The sequence below is a fragment of the Sturnus vulgaris genome, chromosome Z (assembly GCF_052056855.1).
Source record: "Sturnus vulgaris isolate bStuVul1 chromosome Z, bStuVul1.hap1, whole genome shotgun sequence".
Taxonomy (NCBI): Eukaryota; Metazoa; Chordata; class Aves; order Passeriformes; family Sturnidae; genus Sturnus; species Sturnus vulgaris.
In genome coordinates, this window is record NC_142283.1 from 63,534,071 (window position 1) to 63,553,766 (window position 19,696).

General features: G+C 36.5%; 1 protein-coding gene across 4 annotated transcripts in view; it reads left to right on the forward strand.

The window, feature by feature from the left end:
* PDE4D (phosphodiesterase 4D) overlaps positions 1–19,696 on the forward strand; it is a 354,587-nt gene that overhangs the window by 324,133 nt on the left and 10,758 nt on the right. For 3 of the 4 annotated variants that reach the window (XM_088157223.1, XM_088157224.1, XM_014881794.2), the window contains exons 7-10: positions 13,202–13,295; positions 16,941–17,113; positions 18,105–18,203; positions 18,294–18,458. In XM_088157223.1, coding sequence (XP_088013349.1) covers positions 13,202–13,295; positions 16,941–17,113; positions 18,105–18,203; positions 18,294–18,458 — 531 coding nt within the window. Of the gene's footprint in view, positions 1–5,449; positions 6,102–13,201; positions 13,296–16,940; positions 17,114–18,104; positions 18,204–18,293; positions 18,459–19,696 lie in introns of those variants that run through there. The other variant, XM_088157225.1, reaches the window with a different exon arrangement.

Here is a 19,696-nt window from a genome sequence, read left to right on the forward strand (position 1 = left end):
CTCCCCTAAAATAGTTCAGAGGAACATCATCATCTCAGTCTGTTTAGCAACATAAAATTCTCATATTTTATGTGTAAGAATTATGTATTCCAGATAAAAAGATCTGTAAAATGACCCAGCATAGGCTATTCCATAATTTTTAAGAAATGTGATTTTGACAGGCAGAAAGCTTCCAAGAAAATGTTTTTGAAGCATTATAATCATGCTACAGTTAGCACACTTAAAACTGAGACTCCTTCAAAAGAACTGGAGACGTGTTCCACTTACGGTCATCAGCTCTCAACACCAGTGGAGTTCATCTCTTTTTGGCAGCAACATGAAACCCAGCTTTGTCTCTGTACCTGCAGCTCACTTAGTGTGTGGCAGCTGGCTGCTGCAGTTGAAACAAATTCTCGTATTTTAAAAATTGCTAATTATTTGTTTGGGACTTTTTGCTTAAATCCTACAGTTTCTCTCCTAGCCAGGGAGTCTTATGTGGAACCAAGAGAATTTTGGTGAGGCTGGTTGATTCAGCATACTTTTCTTGTCTCTGGCTGTCCTGCTGCTTCCTCTAGTCTGGCTCTGGATTTTGGCTGGGTCCATCCACATGCTCTTGCTTGCAGGATGAAATGACCATTCTTTTCTGCTGTGGTGTTCCAGCACTGAGCAGACTCTCCATTTTGTGGGGAAGCTTTCTGGTGGTGTACATACCAGCACAACTCACAGATGGAGCTGGCTAATGCTGTGAAAACAGTGGTGCCTGCATTTGTGATGTGTAGGAGTTGGATTTGACACGGGTGATTATTGCTGTTCTCTGGTGTGTGAAGGTTAGTCTAAAAATTATAGAAACATAGAAGTGTTTGGGTTGGTTGGAAGCGACCTTAAAGATTATTGAGTTCTGACCACCTCCCATGGGCCTTGTTTTTTCATGTTTTCATAGGCTCTTCATTTGGCTTACGAGATTTCTTCAGGCTGTCTTTTTATTTGTAATGCATACAGCCTTGAAAGCTAAAACTGATGGTCTGCTTAGATATCTACTTCTTTGCTTTACTTTTTTCTGCTTACTAGACAATATGCACTACATCCAGAACACTTGTATTCAGACTTGATGCTCAGACGCCTCTCAAAATGTTCTTGGTGCAACTTCATAGTCAATCCAAGGGTTGCATTTGAGGGCACTGATCTTCCCTCAAAGCTAATTATGTTTTTGCATTACCCATCACTTATCTCTAGTAGGAAAGACCAACGTAGTAAGTGTCCCATGTAACAGCTCATAAAAGTTCTGCAACTGAATCACAGGATCAGAGAACAAGGTTGGAAGTGACCCCAGCAGGTCATCTGGTCCCACCTTCTTGCTCAGGCAGGACCATCGTGGTGCACATTGCATGAGATTGAATCCAGATGAGGCTTGAATAAGTCCAGTGAGGGAGACTTCACAGCCTCTCTGGCAATCTATTCCAGTGCACAGTCACCCACTTGGTAAGGTTCTTCCTCATGTTCACGGGGAACTTTCTGTGCATCTGTGCATTTTCTGCCCATTTCCTCTTGTCCTGTTGCATGGCACCACTGAGAAGAGCCTGGTCCATCCTCTTAACACGCTCCCTTCAGATACTGTGTACATTGATGAGGTCCTCTCTCAGTCTTCTTGAAGCTGAACATGCCCAGCTCCCTCAGCCTTTCATTTTAAAGAGATGCTCCAGTCCCCAAATCATCTTTGTTTCCCTCTTCTGGACTTGTTCCAGAAGTCCCATGTCTCACCTGTCCTGAGCTCAGAACAGGACACAGCACTCCAGCTGAGGGGCTGGGTAGAGTTTGTTTGGTTTGAAGCCGTTTCAGCTGCCTTCCACTGCTTCTTGTTTCTTCCTTGGTTCTAGAGGATCAGGTCTGGTGTGCTGTGTTTTCTTATTGTCATGATTCTCCACAGTATCTGTAGGCTTTTAAGTTGAATAGACTGAGGTTTTTCTTTCATTACAGAAGATTTTCTCTGTCACATTAATAATATTTGCAAGGGTTTTTTCTGACACAATAGCAATTAGGAAAAGATACACTAAAGCTGTGTGCACCATTCCATTACCTGTGTTGCCAGAAAAAGAGGCTTAGAGCCTGTCTTTTTATTTAGTCACAGAAGAGACAGATTTTTGCAGGTGAGAGTATCAATATGGAATGCCTGTTGTGACTTTACAAAGCCTTCAGTATTCCTGCTTTCTTCAGTGTAGTTTATCTAGTCATGAACCATGTTCCTTATTGCTGGTGTCTGTAGTTAAATTCCCTGAACTGCAGTTTATATGAATGATGTCAAGATTCTATACAAGTGAGGCTGCTGGTGGTGACTTTCACATCCTCCACAGTTTATCCCATGAGCCACTCCTCCCCTCAACTCTTTCTGTTCTCAGGAGATTTTCACACTGGAAATCTTCATGGTGGTGACTTAATTGCAGATCACCAATGAAGAAGTTTTGTGCCATAAAACAGTTTCAAGTCTTGCAAAACCTTGCTTAAAACAGTCCCATTAGATGAAGACAGCCTGTTTATGAACATTAGAAATGAGTTTATAATCAGATTCTTCATCCATTCAATATGCCTTCTCTCAACATTGGGAGTGGTGCTGCAAAAGATTTTAAAGTAATAAATCAAATGCTCTATGAGAGTACAAGAATATTACATGTTCAAATACATAAATTATACTGACTGGCATTAATTATACTTTTATGTCTCAGTTCTGTGTTGAGCAAAAACATGGAATATGTGCATATCAGCTTTTCTGTCATTATACCCAGGACTGGGGTTTTATGAAGTGGCCTGAACTTACCCATCCATCCTGCTTGCAAATTTTAATTAGCACAAATTAACATTTTTATAGTCTTTAAAATTGTGCTAAAACTGAACATCGCAGCTCCTGGGATCTCTGTCACCTCTTTTTATTACTTCTTTGGAGAAAGTTGTCCAGAATCATTGATTAAATAATAGCTAACATTTGCTAAGGCTATTAAGGGACTTCATCATCTTTCTGTCTTTCAAGGTCATTGTCTTGATTCTTTCAAAACACGTAACAGTGCTCATTAAAATCTTCCCTTTTTTTCACCCCCCCCGAATTATTTTATTACTGACTTACTATAATTTCAAACTGCACCATTCCAATTTCCATATACTTTGCTTGATTGGAACCATTGTAGAAAATGTCATTATGTCCTTCTTCCCCCATGTTTTATCTTTGTGGATGTATATTTGTATGAAAACAAGAATTTTGTTTTACTTGTCTTGAACTCCTCTAGGTATTTAGCTGGGGGCAGCTATTTGCCACTCACTCATCTATTTACCATAAGCTCCTCTAAATCTAGTTATTCAATGATTGCAACCTGGGAATTCAGGAGGAAAATCAGCCAAAACCATTCCTTTAAATCAGAGCTGGTGTAGTGACATCATACAATTAAATTCTATTACAACAATCATTAATTTTATAAGGTTGAGACTGTGAGTCCTCAAAAAATAATACAAGTCAGTAATAAGCAGTGTGTATCAGGTGTAATTTCCTGTTATCAATATAGTTAATATGCAGGTAGAGTGAATTGATGTAATATATATTTACTTTGGAGGGAAATGCTTTTTCCTCTTTTTGTATTAAAATGACCTAACTAATAACTTAATAAAAACCATCCTTCAATAAATTCAACGAACTGTAACCCAGTAATTCTTACAGATGTATCTTTATCTGATACATTAGTGGAGAAAAAAGAAATTATGATTTTTAAAATACATGTTAAACAGCTGGTGTACTTTACGTACCAGCCACTTTAAATATTCCTTATTTAAATCAATTTCTTTTGGGAACAGTTCTTTGAGAAGAGTTGTCAATATTTCATGAGGTAACAGCCTTTAGTAGCAAAGTAAGAAAAGTATTTAAAACTTGACTTTCTTGTGTCTTATACTACCTATTGGAACCAAATTTCATACTCACATATTTCATTCCTAAAGTAGCCAAATTTATTTTAATTTTGCCATTTCCTAAGTCATGCTTGAAATTCCCTCCTGAAGAAAGGCATCATATTTCCACCTCTTTGTTGATGCTGGGTAGGTGGCAGCAGTGCTCTCTTGTGGATGATCAGAAGACAATGAAACACAGATGTAGTGAAGCTTTATATTCAGCATTACGAAGCTGAGCTGGAAGAATCAGGAGAAATATTTTCTAAAAGTACCTTTTGACTTTTTTTAATGTCTTGCTGAGTGTCTAGTAACCCCAGATTTGTTTTCAAAACTTAACTGTTTTATATACATCTAGCTTCATAGATCCAGAACAAATATAACTGTAAATATTAAAATGTGTCAGAAATGTTTTATATTATCTATTTTAAGGCAATCATTATGCCTTCCACATGAAAATACTTTAAGAACTGATAATCTGTTGATTGTATCCAGTTGTTACATTGCTCTAGATTTCTCTCCAGTAAGGAAGAGATTTCCTGATATCATATTTTGCCCTATTGATTCTTACAGGTTCAATTCTTTTTGAAGCACTTAGTGTTGCTGACTACTTCAGCCAAAACCTCTCTTATCATTCTCGGTCAGCATCTTCCAGTGAATCAGCAGTGTGGGATTAGGCTGAGCACTGCATCTCATTCAGCTTGTCCTTAGGCATTTGCCCTTTGTCATATAAGGTAACTCTCCCTTTATTTGATGCAACAAAGACTCAGAAATTTGCTGTGATAGTGCATATGCCTTGCACAGAGTGGAGCAAGATAATCACAGAACCGTAGAATGGCTTGGGTTGGAAGGGACTTTAAAAATCATCTAGTTCCAGCCCCCCTGCCGTGGCCATAATGTATTCCTCCTTTCAAGTTTTGGTCTCTGAGTGGCAGATGGTGGGATCTTTTATTTAATGCTTGAGTCAGCTCACTGACACATTCCACTTTCAATTAATCCCTTCTTTTTTTCAGTGATGTATAGCTGTAATTGATTATAATAATCTGCTGAGGCAGAAAGAGCAAAAGTTGAATAAATACATTGAGAATTTGAGGACTCTTATTATCTCACTTCTTACATCTCCATGGAAGCTTAACATTTACTGGGAATTGTAAGACACATGACTTGCTTTAGCTTAATAGTAACTGCTTTTATCTCATTAAATAAAAAAGCATTAGAAAGTAGCTGCCTGGCCCAATAGTCTGAGGTAGATCAGTTTTTAATGTAGGTGGCATGAAAGCAAAAAAATTTTTACTGTTAAAGTACATCATGAGCTGCTCAAGAAAAGAGGTTGATCTATTTGTGCTGGGTTTTTTTCCCCACAAGAAACACCTCAAAATTTATTTTTCTTCCATATTAAAAATTAAACCCACTAGGCAATCCAGACGGATATACACACAATACTAATTTTGACTGCTTGGATGGTGTGTCCATTGAAAACTGGTAAATGCTGCTGAAGTGATGCGACCTTAGCCCAATTATTTTTGAATGGCATGTGAATGCTGCAGGCAGGGATGCCATTAGTAAAGGGCATTTGCTGTCGGGAAAAAAAAAAAGAAAAAGAAAAAAAAGAAAAAGAAATATCCCGTGCCCGGGAGAGTCCCCAACATCAGCCAATGAGAAATTACTGTACATCATGACACCAGCCCTGCGGATTTATATCTTTTAGGGTGACACACTATTGGCTGCTAGTGTGGCTCTATGGGAGGGATCGCTGCCACTGTCTGTGGCTTCCTCTTCAGGTCCTTATTTGGTAGCTGTTGATAGAGCAAGTCTTTGAGCAGCTGAGCATCTTGACATACATTATTCATTAAGTCCTGGTGTTCAGGAAATATGCATATCCTTAGCTCTTCAGAAATTTTTTCAGCTCGTACAATATGTGTCTTCAACGTTGCCTCTGAATGCCTGGAGTTTCACAAATGGCATTTATACAATCGGAAGACCACACGGTTGGATTTCATTTCAGTATGCCTCCTGAGCACACAGTTGCTGAGAACCTGAAGAGCAGCAAAAAGAATTAGGAGAGGAAAGAAGGAATCTTTATTCTTGAAAGTCTTTGCAGTGTCAGATAGCAAAGAACTGATAAGCTTATATTGGTAGTATTGAAAAAATCAAAAATGCCTGAGGCAAACTATTTACTCTCAGTTTCTTGGGGCTACATAAAGGTAGGATTTTGTTTTACCTTTTAAGAACTTTGATTTATGGTGCATGATTGCATGATCACTGGATAGCATGAGGATTTGTGGGTGATATGATTATTAATAATTTGAAGTAAAAAATCAATCCTTTGTTCAGCAAGAAGAATGAACTGCACAGTATAGTCTTTTCTTAGAAACTGTGCTGGGACTTTTAAAATAATATTGTTTCAGTGAACGATAACACCAAGTCTAAAGCCAAAGAAATTCAGAACAGTTTTGTGTTCTTTCAGAAAAAGGTTGCTATAAAACTCTATTTCTAGCCACTAAAAGGTTTAAAAACTCCAAATACCTCGAAACATAGAGACTATACAATAGAAGAGAACATGAGTAAAGAAGCTGAGGATAATGGATGGATGCATGACTCATACTGCTTTTAATCTCTGAAGAAAGGTGAAATTAGGAACACTGACTTTCACAGCATTTTTGGTAGCCTGTGTGTTTGTGACAGCTCATTGATTAAAATATTGGAAATTGCCATATTCTAATACTGATCTATATTGTTACGTGGGGCAGTGTGAACTAGCTTGAAATGGCAATACTGCTAGAAAAGGGAATTAAAAAAGCTTTTTCTCTTTTACAGAAAAGTTTTGCATCAAGGAGTTAAATCAGAATGCCTGTCAACACACAGAACTGAAATTCACTTAATAGAAAACCACATTTGAGCTTTGGTTTATCCCTAAAAAATTATGTTCATGCTTTAGAAAAATGCTGCTGCTTTTATACTTTTATGATCGTTGTCGAGTGTGTAAAAATTTAAAAAAAAATCATCCTGTGCTTGACATACAATAAGTGTATCAAATTATTCTCTTTTAAAGAAATTCTGATTTTTCCTGAACTAAATAATACATATGTGGAATTAAATGACTAAAAATAACACAAGCATTGTATTTGCACAATTGAATCTCTTATGCTTTCTTTTTTTTTAATACCTACTTTTGCAATAGATATGTGTCTTTTAAAATTTAAGTTTATGTCCAATTATGAGTATTTTCAGCTGATGCTGAATTGTTACAATATTTTATCAAGGATTTTGATCAGTCACCTGTGAAGAAATTTCATCCTATTATGCTAGCTAGGTAGATTCCTTTCTTGTTCAACAAAGCAATAAGGTGAAATTGCTTTGCATTTCAGCTAAAAGTAATTTATCATCATTTACTAGAAAGTATTTCCTGCATTTCTAGGCATTGCTGTCATGTTTCTCCTTGTTAAATCAGAAAAATGCAATCAGCAATTAAAAAAAGAGAAAAGTTCACTCTTACTGTTTAGCCTTTAGAATTCATAGACCTTTTTTTTTTCTAACTGAAGTTTAGCAGAGACCATGGCAGCTGTAATTGAGTACATATGGGGAAAAAATGTCCTTTGTATAGAGTGTCCTATACTGTCAACAGACAATGATTTCAGTTAAGAAGCTAAGTCGTGTTTGAGCATGGTTTTATTACAGTGCTTTTTGTGACGAAAAATGTGAGAAGAAGCAAAGATGTTCTGGTTTTTATGACATTCAAAACAATTATGTAGAGTATTTATGAAATTCTGAAGATTGAAATATCTTATTTGCAGATAATACATTGTATGTAATATCAGATATAACATTGTATATGTTTCTATCCCTTATTATTCACGTATTTGTGTGTACTTCAGGCTGTACTTATCTCCTATGAATTGTATTTTGGGAAATGGGAATGTTCACCCCTGGTTTTTGTTAAGTATCTTTTACTGAAAAAAATGAACACCACTATCACAATGATAGCCTTAGAGATATCTGCCTTTCTGTAGCTTATTATGAAAAACAGTGCCTGTCCTTGATATTAATTAAACCCATGGGCTTCCAACCCAAACCTTTAGCTATTAAGAATGCTGTTTATGTGTCCAGAATGCTGCTCAAATCAGAGATAATTTTGCATTGATAAGCAGTATAAACAGAAGCTTTATGTTAATTTGTAAGGCTGACTTATTTAAAATTCCTTCTTTGTTTTATTGTAGAAAACAAGCTTTTCTTGTAATCTAGTAATATATTATAGTTTATTCATTTTGAGATACAGACATGTTTTAAAAATAACATTGGTAGATATTTCAGAAGCAAAACATAGTTATGTAAGTTGAATGTTCCAACTATTAATTGAATGTTCCGTGGATGTATTCTGTTCACGCAAGCTTTTAGAAATGTTACCTAGAAAAGAGGCAGCCAGAAAAGCTGAAACTGGGATCTTTGCCATGGGGGTTTGGGAGCCAGTGCTATGAGAGTCCCCTGTCACTGTCCCCAGCCTCCACTGGACTTGGAACTGGATGACAGAATGCCAGGCAGGACTGGTCTTTTTGGTCCATGGATTTCCTTCTAGCTCTAGCTTCACCTTCAGTACCGGTGCCAAGGGCTGGGGGGAGGCAGCCTCTTTACAGTCCCCGGGACGCAGCAGCTTTTGGGAGATCCTGCTGCTGCAGGAAATCTACAGAAAGAGTAGCTGCTGGCTGCTTCTTTACTTAAGCGCTTTGTTATTAAGTCAAAAGCTTCACAAAATTTTCACAAACTTTTACAAAATTTGTAAAATCTTCTAAAGCATAAACAGTAATCCCTATATATATAAAGCACGCAGCCCAAACTTATTCATGGCCATGAATCAACTCAATTCGGATCTCAGAGTCGTTGATTCTTTCTAACATACTTTCAAATTCTCCCTGAAAATGTATCGATGTTCTAGTTGCCATCTGGGAACATAGTTTCTCTAAAAGTTTGTGTTTTTCTGTGTATCTTTGCTGACATCAGAAAAGTATCTTGTTTTTTAAAAAAACTCCTCCGTGTTTGTTTATCCTCGGCTGACAGCAGTAATATAGATGCAGAGATGTGCACACATTTGGCTTCAGCCCCAACAAACCTAAACTACAAACCCTTTCTTGGGAAGTTAACACAATTTAGGAGATTGTTCTCAGTTCGTTATCTTTAATGTATGTACCTTTATTCTCATATATTACACTTTTTGCTACAGCAGACTCCTTAGGTTTATAAAGGGAGATAAAGGTGCACATCTACCTTTTTCACTTTAGGGAAATTTTTAACGTTATTTGAATGCTCTGCTTGTATTTGTGTTGAGGGCTCTGCACCTTCTTATTCCCCCATCCCCCTAACCCCAGCTGAGATTAAAATCTAAAATAGATAGAAACAAATGAAATTTTAAAAATTCTGCTTAAGGAAATACTTTCAGGACTTTTTTTTTTAAGAGTTTATGGCTCCATTCCTGTGACATCAGTATTTGGCAGTGAAGAACTGTATAATTGACTTAATGGACATTTTATAGTCAGGTCATTTTCAGGGGGATTTTCTAAGGCTATAGTCTAGGACTGTGGTATTCTAAAGGGATGTATGTGTCATCTTTTCAATCTAACAATGCCTAGTGGGATGTGTGAAAATCTTTCTTTCTGAGAAAGAATACAATATGCTCATTGATCAGCCAAAAACCTCTGCTTCCTCGCCATGCTGAGCTCAGAATATCATAAAGTGTATGGTTTAAATGTTTATTAATAACAAGAGTTTTGATTTTTATGATTTGTTTTTGTGAATATGGAAAGTATTTGGATTCAAATTTTCAAAATTCTCATCCAAAATATCATGTTTAATATTTATTCCTGTTAGGAACAAGGTCGTTTTATGTCCTGTTTGACTTGTTTTGAACATAATATGCATAGTGTTACTTCCAGGAGGCCAAATTATGAGGTTGTGGATCCTAGCCAAGTTTCAAGCACTTAGGGGTGTTTCCTGATAAGTAAAACAGTGTTGGCTCTTGGATTTAACCAACGTCTCTGGTTGGCAAGAAGAGCTTGCAGGAACCATAGGAAAGGCAAAATTTCATTGTAAAGTAATTATGCAGAGCTCTGTAAATATCTGGATCTTTGAAACAGTAATTATATATGGGTGCACTTGGGTCTAAATTAAATCTTTGAGAAATAGGTAAAATTGGGGAAAAATAATGGGGTTAGATTTGGTTTTACTATTTTGATTAGGTTTTTTTCTTAGAAAAATGATTTTTTTCCTCCAAAGACAATTTATTAAACATAAGGGCATTGAGCAGTGCACAGATACAGTGAAAAAGAGTATAGCCAACAAGAATGCCTGCATGTCTTGATTGCTGTTTGTCTCCCATGTTTGATTTTTTAAATATTCTCAAAGAGCATTATTGTTCTGCATCAGAAACTGCTGTCTGCATATGGTCTTCAGCTTCATCTCATTCAATGGCAATGACGATTGTAAGGCTTTGTCAGATAATTAGAAAATCAAAACAGTTCTCTAAACTCCTGCTTAGTCCAGAAGTTTTCAAAATAAATGTCAATTAAAGTCTTGGTCCTGTGGCGTCAGCAACATGTGAAAGACTATGAGGAAATCATGCAGCTACAGTTCTTCAAAGCCAAAGGCATCTCCAATTGAATTTACTCTCAGTAGGAGGCCTTGCAGAGGCTGAGGGACTTGTTTTACTTTACACCCTTTTTCAGCAGTAACACAGACTTTTCTGCAGTTCTCATGCAGATGGTTGAGTTTTTATGTTCTACTGACATGTGGGATGATGGGAGCTGGGAAGATGAGGGTTTCCATCAGACTAGTGGGGAACATAGCATTAGAAAAGACTTTTATGTACCTATCCATTTGTGGATATTCATACAACAAATACTGAGCTGAAAATTCTTAGAGAACATAAGTTCCATAAGACGATTCCCAGTATGCAATAGCAAACCTCTCTACCCACTCCCTGCAGTTATATTTATTATTTGGAGGGCGGAAAAAATCCTTCCTATTTCCTGTGTCAGGTAGCTGCAAACACTGATTTGTTCCTATTTCAAAGCTGGGAAACTTCTAAGAAGACTTCCTGCATAGTACATGCCAGTGGTGGCTAGATGGTCTTTTTTTCCAGAGTGTGGAACATGACACAATTAGTGTTTTTCTGCAGCAGAAACAGTGTCATCAAATTGGGCATTATGTAGAAGGATTTACTTCCAGCTTTACTTACAACCAGGCAGATGAGGATCTATTGAAGTTAGGATCCAGTGAACTAGCTAATTAAATTGGGAAAGAGAGAATATTGAAGTAATAATGGATAAACTGATGACATGCCTGGAAGTTATGTTGTTTTGTTAACTCCTGACATTTTACTAAGATTCCTATACACAATATTTAATTTGAAGCTGCAGTCTCTGGGTGCCATCTGGAAACAAGCTTTTCCATGACATCTTCAGTTTTTGTATTATATATTACAGTTTCTCACCTTTTGTGGGAGCAGAAGAAAAAGTGTATAAGCATGACTTAAGTGTGTTAAGTGTTTAAAAGTTTAAAGACAGGCTTTTAAAAAAGGGCTTGGGATTTTTGTACCAGTCATTTTATTGCTTTGTAAGCTTGGTTTGATTTGTCAACGTTTGACATTGGTGCAAACATTAGACATTGCTGAAGAGGTTGAGACTGGTTTTGTCTAGAATGCATGGCTCTGTAGTTCTCATAGTATGTGTAGCTGTGTTTGCAGTATGGTTCTAATTTTCAGATGTGTTGAGCACTTCCTAGCACATGGCTATATCTAAGATCAAAGCTGAGCCTTTGGCTTGTGACTAAAGTAGGATTCAGTCTTTGTAGCTCTGGAACTTCCTGAGCAGATGACATGTCAAGATGGCAGGAAAATGCAGTGGCTAGTGGTTAGAATGTTTTATTAAAGGTAATTTTGCTGGGCACATTGTGAGCAATATGGTAATTGGTGGCTTACAAAGATACTGTGAAGAAAAGAACACCTTTCACTATGCAAGGCCACTTTGAAGAAATAGCTTTGATGATTCCAGTGGGATGGAAATGGGATGATTAATATTTACTACAGTGGTTTATCTCCTTTGAAGAACAGACTATAAATTACCAGTCTTCAACTTAGAGGAATCTTTACATGTATATACTCTAAGGGTAGTTATTCCTTGATATAACAAATAGTCATGACTGCATGAACAAGGTAAAAGGTGATTCTGAAAGTGGTACAAAAATTTGGCTTTGTTAAGATAAAAGATGACTGAGAAATCTAACAACAAAATGAAAGGATGGCACAATGGGAGGCAAAATTCAATAGTGACAGATGCATGCTAATTTTCATTGGCAAGAGTTTGAATTGTTAGTAAGTATTGCTGCCTTGTGTTTGGTGGTAATATCAAGGCAGAGCAATAGTAAATGAAAATGCATCTAAGACAATGAGGGCTGTATTACGCCATTAACCTGTCAAGCATAATACCACAGGATATCATTTCACCCTGGAATCTAGAAGGAATCAAGAAAGGCTCAGTGATGTGTACCTAATTAATTATACATTTCATGGAATATTAGTATGTGCTTCTATCCTATAGAGTGCCTAGAGTGAATTGCTAACTAAGAGGGAAATAGAAAATATTTCCACATATGAGTATTTTTTACCCCAGTGTTTCTTGGAGATGCTTAAGGTTTTCTGAGGTAGTTGAATGATCAAGTCATTGGACTGGTTGAATATAATAATTTTAGGCCAGAGATAACAAAATCTACCTCTTTTCATATTGACTAGTATGAAATCAATAAGATATTTAGATATTTTGGAGCAATATCAAATAACGTTGTCAAATAATTTTGAATAGGTTAATGATTAGAGACTTGAAATGTAACCTAATGAATTGCAAAAAACGAAAAAAATATATTAATTTACAAATCTTGTGGTAAAACTAGTAGAGGACAGCTCCTACATAAATACATTTGTATTTACTTTGCAAATTAAAGTCGAAAAAATTGGAAAGACAATATTTTAACTTGCGTGTGTACAAATGCCTTAGAATTTTCAGTTACTAGTAGGACACTGTACCTAAGTTATTTAATCACTGTGGTGTATTTCAGGAGGTTAAGAATGACACTGTCCAATCCAGTTGGTTGGGTACATTGCCGGTACATGGGATTTCTGCTTTAACCGTTATCTTATTTTAGTATATATTCTTAATGCCATGTTCTTTTCCCAGTTATAAAATGACTGCATTTTCTTATCCCAACTAAAATGTATCTTGATGTAACTAACTTTTAACTTTTTTTTTTTTTTTTTTTCCAGTTTAAAAGAATGCTCAATCGTGAGCTAACCCACCTCTCTGAAATGAGCAGGTCAGGCAATCAGGTCTCAGAATATATATCAAACACTTTCTTAGGTAAGATTACAAGTTAACTTTTTTTCATTTGAGGAGTTTTTGTATCTCTCTGGGCTGTGTTAGAACCTAAAAGCAAGTGGCTTTTCATAATAATTTCTGCTTTCAGAAACTGTGCATTTAGCATATTGTCAGCATTTGTGCAGAGAGATCAGGTTAGATCCATTTCCTCATAGCTCAGCTAATTTGTGGATGTGATTTCCCTGTGTGTGTAATTACAGATAAATATTCATGTACATATTACAACTACTATATTGCTACCATATAAAGAAATTAATATAATGAATTATAGAGAATCACAGAGATTCACAGAATATTCTGAGTTGGAAGGGACTCACTAGGATCATCAAGTCCAGCTCTTAAGTGAATGGTCCATACAGGGCTCAAAGCCACAACCCTAGCTTCATTAGCACCATGCACTAACCAACTGGGCTAATCTCAGAGTGGTAATTATATATATATTCATATATTAAAGAGAACTCTACAACTATATTTTCCTATATTGGAATTACTGCAGAGGTTTCAGTGTGCTAGAAGCACATGTAACCTCATAAAATCTCACAACAAACAGTTAAGATATTTTGGTGTTCCCTGTCTGCACATGCACAGTTAAGTGCATGTGACTAAATAAACATCTGGACAGACGTTTTCCAGGAAGACTTTTGCAACTCCAGATCTTGGCATGCTGGGATGTGAGCATTAACAAAAACCCAACACAGTATTACAAAGAACATGGTTCCTTCACCATTACTTTTTTCCTCCTAAAGTTAATGAAAATCAAGAAAACTTCATTCCATATTGATGATTTTGAACATGAAGATAAAGATACTATGCCAATCTTAAAATATGTTTTGAGCAAAATACCTTTGGTTCATAAAGACGGTGTAATAAGAGAGGCACAGTCAAATACATCTAAGTGAGGATAACAAGTACTTTAAAAAGTGACAGTCATACATGTTAAGATCCATCTTATTGTGTGTCATATACCATAGCTGGTGCTTTTTGTGGCTTTCTTGAATGAAGTGGGGTTTCTGTAAAGTACATGTTATCCTATCACCCTGTCCAAAATGGATGGCTGAGTGTGTCTGTTCAGCTGGCCCACGGTTGCAGTATTGTGCCAACTGCTGCAGCACAGCAGGGGTTCAGACAGTGGGAGAAGGATAAACCCATCATGGACAAGCAGTAATGCCCAGCTTCAGATGCCCTGGAAACCACAGTGTGCAGTTGCCTGAAAGGATGACCCACTTAGGCTGTGGAGACTGGGATGCCAGCTTCTGCTTGCTTTCACTTGAAAGCTCAAGACTTACTTTGACAGAGTAAAGAAATGCATCCATCAGCCTTTCACTTGAGATCTCAGTCTTGAGCAGAAAGAGGGCTGGAAAGTCAATCACTTCTAATTTACTGGACCATGGGCACTGTTTTCTGTCTGCATGAAAAACTGGATACTTAAAATAGTAGGTATAAGGAAAACACTTCATCTACAGATATATTGCTTAAATATTTTCAAAATATGCAGTCTAAGTATATAGGTTCTGAACATCTATGTAAAGAGAAAAATTCCCTCCCTAGAAATATTTAATGAGTTCATTATCTAATTTCTTTTTAATACATAACTTGTCTCCTCAACATCTCCAAACTTTCTCACATCTGTAATTTAGAAAGGTGTCATGAGAAAACAGAGTTTTCTGTTCTTATTAAAAAACAAAACCAAAAAACCCAACAACAACCACAAGCCCAAACTGTTTTCCTTTTGGGCTATGTGAATGTTTGAAGTTATTTATAATGACAAGAAATATAATCTGTGTACGAGACATAAGGGTCCTACATTGTGTACAATAATATGCAACGTTTTTCTTTTTCAGCGCCATTACCCTGTTTTCTATGAATGGAAAATGTTTGAGAACCTGTCATTGAGCTTAGCTTAAACAGGGTCAAAATGGCAAGCTGTCTTTTCTGGATGTTGAGATGGGCACAGGCCTGTGTGCTCAAAAATACAAAAGCAGAGGCAGTCCCATGGATTTTCTCTGGAGATCTTAAGTCATTCAGACACACACTTCCTTTCACTTGAGTTAGCCTGACAGTTCAGCTAACGAGCCTCTGTTTGATGGGTCTAAACTTTGTGCATATGACTGAAACCATAAACATCAAAGCACAAGCACAAGTCACAGCTCCTCATCTGTTGTCAGTTTGCCCCAGACAAGGGCTGCTGTGCTCCACCTCCCCTTTTCCTCCTTACAACGAGAGTGGTGAAGTGTGATGGGGTGCTGGGGAGACTCAGTGCTGCAGGCTACAACCTGGTGACATTTCCAAAGTGTCTTCTTCATTGTAATTTGTTTGGAATTTGAGATGTCCATTAAATGTATCTGCTAAAGGGTTATAAAAAAATTTAAAAAGGAGAAAAGAAAGTGAAGAAGCAAACGTATAACAAGCTGGTAATTAGAAATGGACTGGCTAACCTCATCTGGTTTCAAAGTTGGTATTGGAAATTAATATCTCAGAAAGGAAAAAATGCACATGTAAAAATCCCAATTTTTCTTACCTTCTTTTAAAATTTTATTTTGATTTAAGGTGTTTTTTAGCTGTTTTGGCTCATGCCCCATGTCAGAAACATCTTTTCTGGATTTCTGTGCTTTTATTGGTATATTCCTTGAGGTCTAGAAAAGGTGGAGATACATTTCAGCAAAAAAAAAAAAAGAGATAATTTGAAGGGAGTCATTAAACTCTAGATTGAAATACAGTATTAATTAAAGGAACAAAAAATAATTCACATTCCTAGTAGTTTTGTCAGAAAAGCCCTCCATACTAACTTGGATTTCTTTGGGGCAGATATTTCCAATACTTCACAACCCCATACTGTTTTTGCAGCAATCCTATGGCAGTTGCCTAAATATACTTTACTCTCAGTTTAATTCTTGTCTAAAGTTTTGCTGGCACATGTTGATAAATTTTATTAAGTGATGCTGCTGATACTGCTGTGGGGGCAGAAACCCACAGCAAAATTCAGAGATTAACAAAGCACTTGTTTTGTCACGATTATTGACTCTATCTGGGAAGTGCAGAAACTCTGTGTTGGTGGCATGAACTGCCAGCAGTCCAAAGTGCCCGTAGATGTGGCTGGCAAAAGGCTTTCCAAGCTGTACAGTCTTAGTAGACAGGACCAGTCCACAAGTCTGAAAATCCTTCGAGTCCTAAAAAAGTTTTCTAAAGGTTTACATGAGGACGCACGTGGACAGTTTTTGAAATACAATTTCAGAGAATGTTACTCCTGAAAAAAAAGAAACAAAATTAGTTTTTCTTGAAAAATGTATTCCTGTGAGGTTGTAATATCGTTTTTAGACTGAGATGATTGACCCTTTCTACAGCACTAGGGATATGGCAGAAGTGGTAATCAGACAGTCACAAGTTGCTTTTAAAGCCAATTCAGAAATAATGAGGCAATTTGAGTAAAAGAGGTCTGCTTGTACTGAAGTATAGGTCTATATTTAACTTTTCATGGGTTTAATGATCTTGATAGAAAGAATCTATTGCAAAATATTAAAAGAAGTTTTTCTAAGAATTAAAAAGTCCATAAGGTGCAACTCAATAGTGAATTTTATAATATTTCTAATTCTTTTATAAATTATTCTCTTTTTGTTCATTCTTTTGAAGACAAGCAACATGAAGTTGAAATCCCTTCTCCAACACAGAAAGAGAAAGAGAAAAAGAAGAGGCCAATGTCCCAGATCAGTGGAGTCAAAAAACTCATGCACAGCTCCAGCCTAACTAATTCCAGTATTCCCAGGTTTGGAGTTAAAACAGACCAAGAAGATGTCCTTGCCAAGGTATCGAATATATATATCCTTGACTTTTTATAAACAGGGTGTGGACCTTTGAGTTTTATTCCATCCTCTGCTTATATACATTGATTTCAAGCTGCAGCACCATGCATTGATATCACTTGAAATAATTCAAATTGTTGGAGTAGAATAGAAAGACAAATCAGACCATAAGCGTTAATTATAGCATGAAGATGGGATATAAATTATCATATGTGTATATATTAAGAAAGCTGCCTATTTATAAATACCTGAAGATTGAAGTGTAAACGTATTTTATGATGTCACAGGAATGAAAATGTATAGATAGCAATGTATAGATTATGTATAGATAAATGCATAAATGTATAATAAATTTATAGATAGCATTATTTTTAAATAATGCACAAGGGTATATAGTATTAGAGCTACCCTTCCTATTTTTATCTGTATCATTTTATGTACATCCTTTCTCTTATTTTTTAAGGAAATTTCTTGGGTTTTTTTGCACCAGCAGCTAACTACTTGGTAATAACAGAAAATTGGTAAAAAAAATATTTTTGATTGAGTTTTGAATTTTAAAATATGCCTATCCTAACATTTTCAGGAATCTTATTTGAGGAGTGTTTCTGAGAACCAGGGTGAGAGCAGCAGAATTGCAATTTCTCTGGAGGTTTTCTCCTCACTGAACTTTGTTGTCAATGGACAGTGAGTTAGCAAAGTGTGTCAGTTAAACTCATTCAAGATGCTGTAGAATTTTTCCCTCTGGAGCAATCCACTTAAGAGGCAATCTTTCCTTCTCAGACAAGTAAAATCTGAAAAATGGGTAGATGTAAATTCTGATATTGCAAGATTAGTAGCAGCTGCAGAGTTTAGAGTTTAGCCCTCGCAAAATTTAGCATGTAACTTGCACAGTATCCAGGTTTGAATGAGTCTTCTGCTTATATTTGCGTCTCTCAAAAACTCCAGGAATTTTTGTGTTAGGTTTCAACCTGTTCATTGCTTGGTTTTACTCTAGGAACTTGAAGATTTGAACAAGTGGGGCCTTCAAGTTTTCAGAGTAGCAGAGTTATCTGGAAACAGACCTCTGACTGTCATCATGCATACTATTTTTCAGGCAAGTAGGAGCAGTCATGCTGCTTTTTTTTCTTATCTTGGAGACTGTTCTGTGCTTTGAAATCTAATTGTTTTTCCTTTACTTTCATAGGAGCGGGACTTGTTAAAAACTTTCAAGATTCCAGTAGATACTTTAATAACTTACTTGATGACCCTGGAAGACCATTACCATGCAGATGTGGCGTACCACAATAACATTCACGCTGCAGATGTCGTTCAGTCAACCCATGTCCTACTGTCAACCCCAGCATTAGAGGTAAACTACTGAAGAAGAAAAGTGGCAGTCGTGAGAGAAGGAAATGCACTGAGAGTCTTCTTCTTTAGAAGACTGAGAGTCTTAGTTTCGGCAATGATTTTAAAATAAATCTTAGCATTTCTTTAATGAGCTCTGTTCTTTTTAAGATATTTTGTGAGGATCAGAGTTACATGTAAATATTGTGCAGAAAATATCATGTCTTTTCATTTTAAATCTTGTAGATTTTGCTGTCATAACCTTTTTCACTGTAACACAATGCATATCTTGTTTCCACCCTCACATTATTTATGCTACATCCTGTTCTGTAGTTATTTCCCTTGTGAGACTCTACAGAACCACATAAGTGGAATTTCATAGAAAAGTTTATTCTGGAAAGACTACTTTTGTATATATTTCTAAGACAGATTGGAACATGTACTAAATTTTCACTGGATTATCTCTTTTTTTACCCACCCCATAAACATTTCATAATTGTTTGGGGAAAAATGTTATTCTGTTCTTTTTGTAGCAAGTCTCTTCTTGAAAGTTCTTAAATTTATGAAATAGAGGGATGTGAAAGATGGAGATTTTCCCTCTTTTAAGCACAGTTCAGGTCTTAACATAGCAAATGTTGAAGTTGATATATCCCAGCAAATGGTTAGAAAAATTCAGGTAAAGGAAGCAGTAGAAATGTTATTATGTTGCAAGGATTTACCTTCATTTTCAAGAAGGGCTGCATTTTGATTCTTACCTATAATGGTCAATATTTCATGTCACTGAATACATCTCTTTTGCCTTCTTCTTGAGAAGAGGGTTATAAATGGACCTCGAGACTATTGACAGATTTGGATCCTCAAAGACTTGGAAATCTCTTGAGAAAGATTTTCTTGCTCTCAAGAAGAAAGATCAGATAATGTTCTTAAAACACCACTCGCTTCACCATACAGCTGAACATCAGTAAAACTGTGGGTGGTTCTTTTTCCCCAGATCAGTTTTTTTTCCATGGCTTTATTCTCAGCAGAGGTTTAGCCAATGAAATGGCAATGTCTTCCCACTGCCACTGCTGGTCTATGCACTTCAGAGCTGTCCTTGATCAATTTTGAAAGCATTTGCATCTTGTGGGTGCTTCTGACAACAGGGCACTGGGCTCAGTGACATTCCAAGTCCATCGCAGTCATCTTTTCCTGTCTTCCTAATAATGTCATACAAATGGAAAAGCAATAAATTCTAAGTAAGATGTGTGTAGTCTGTCACTGTGT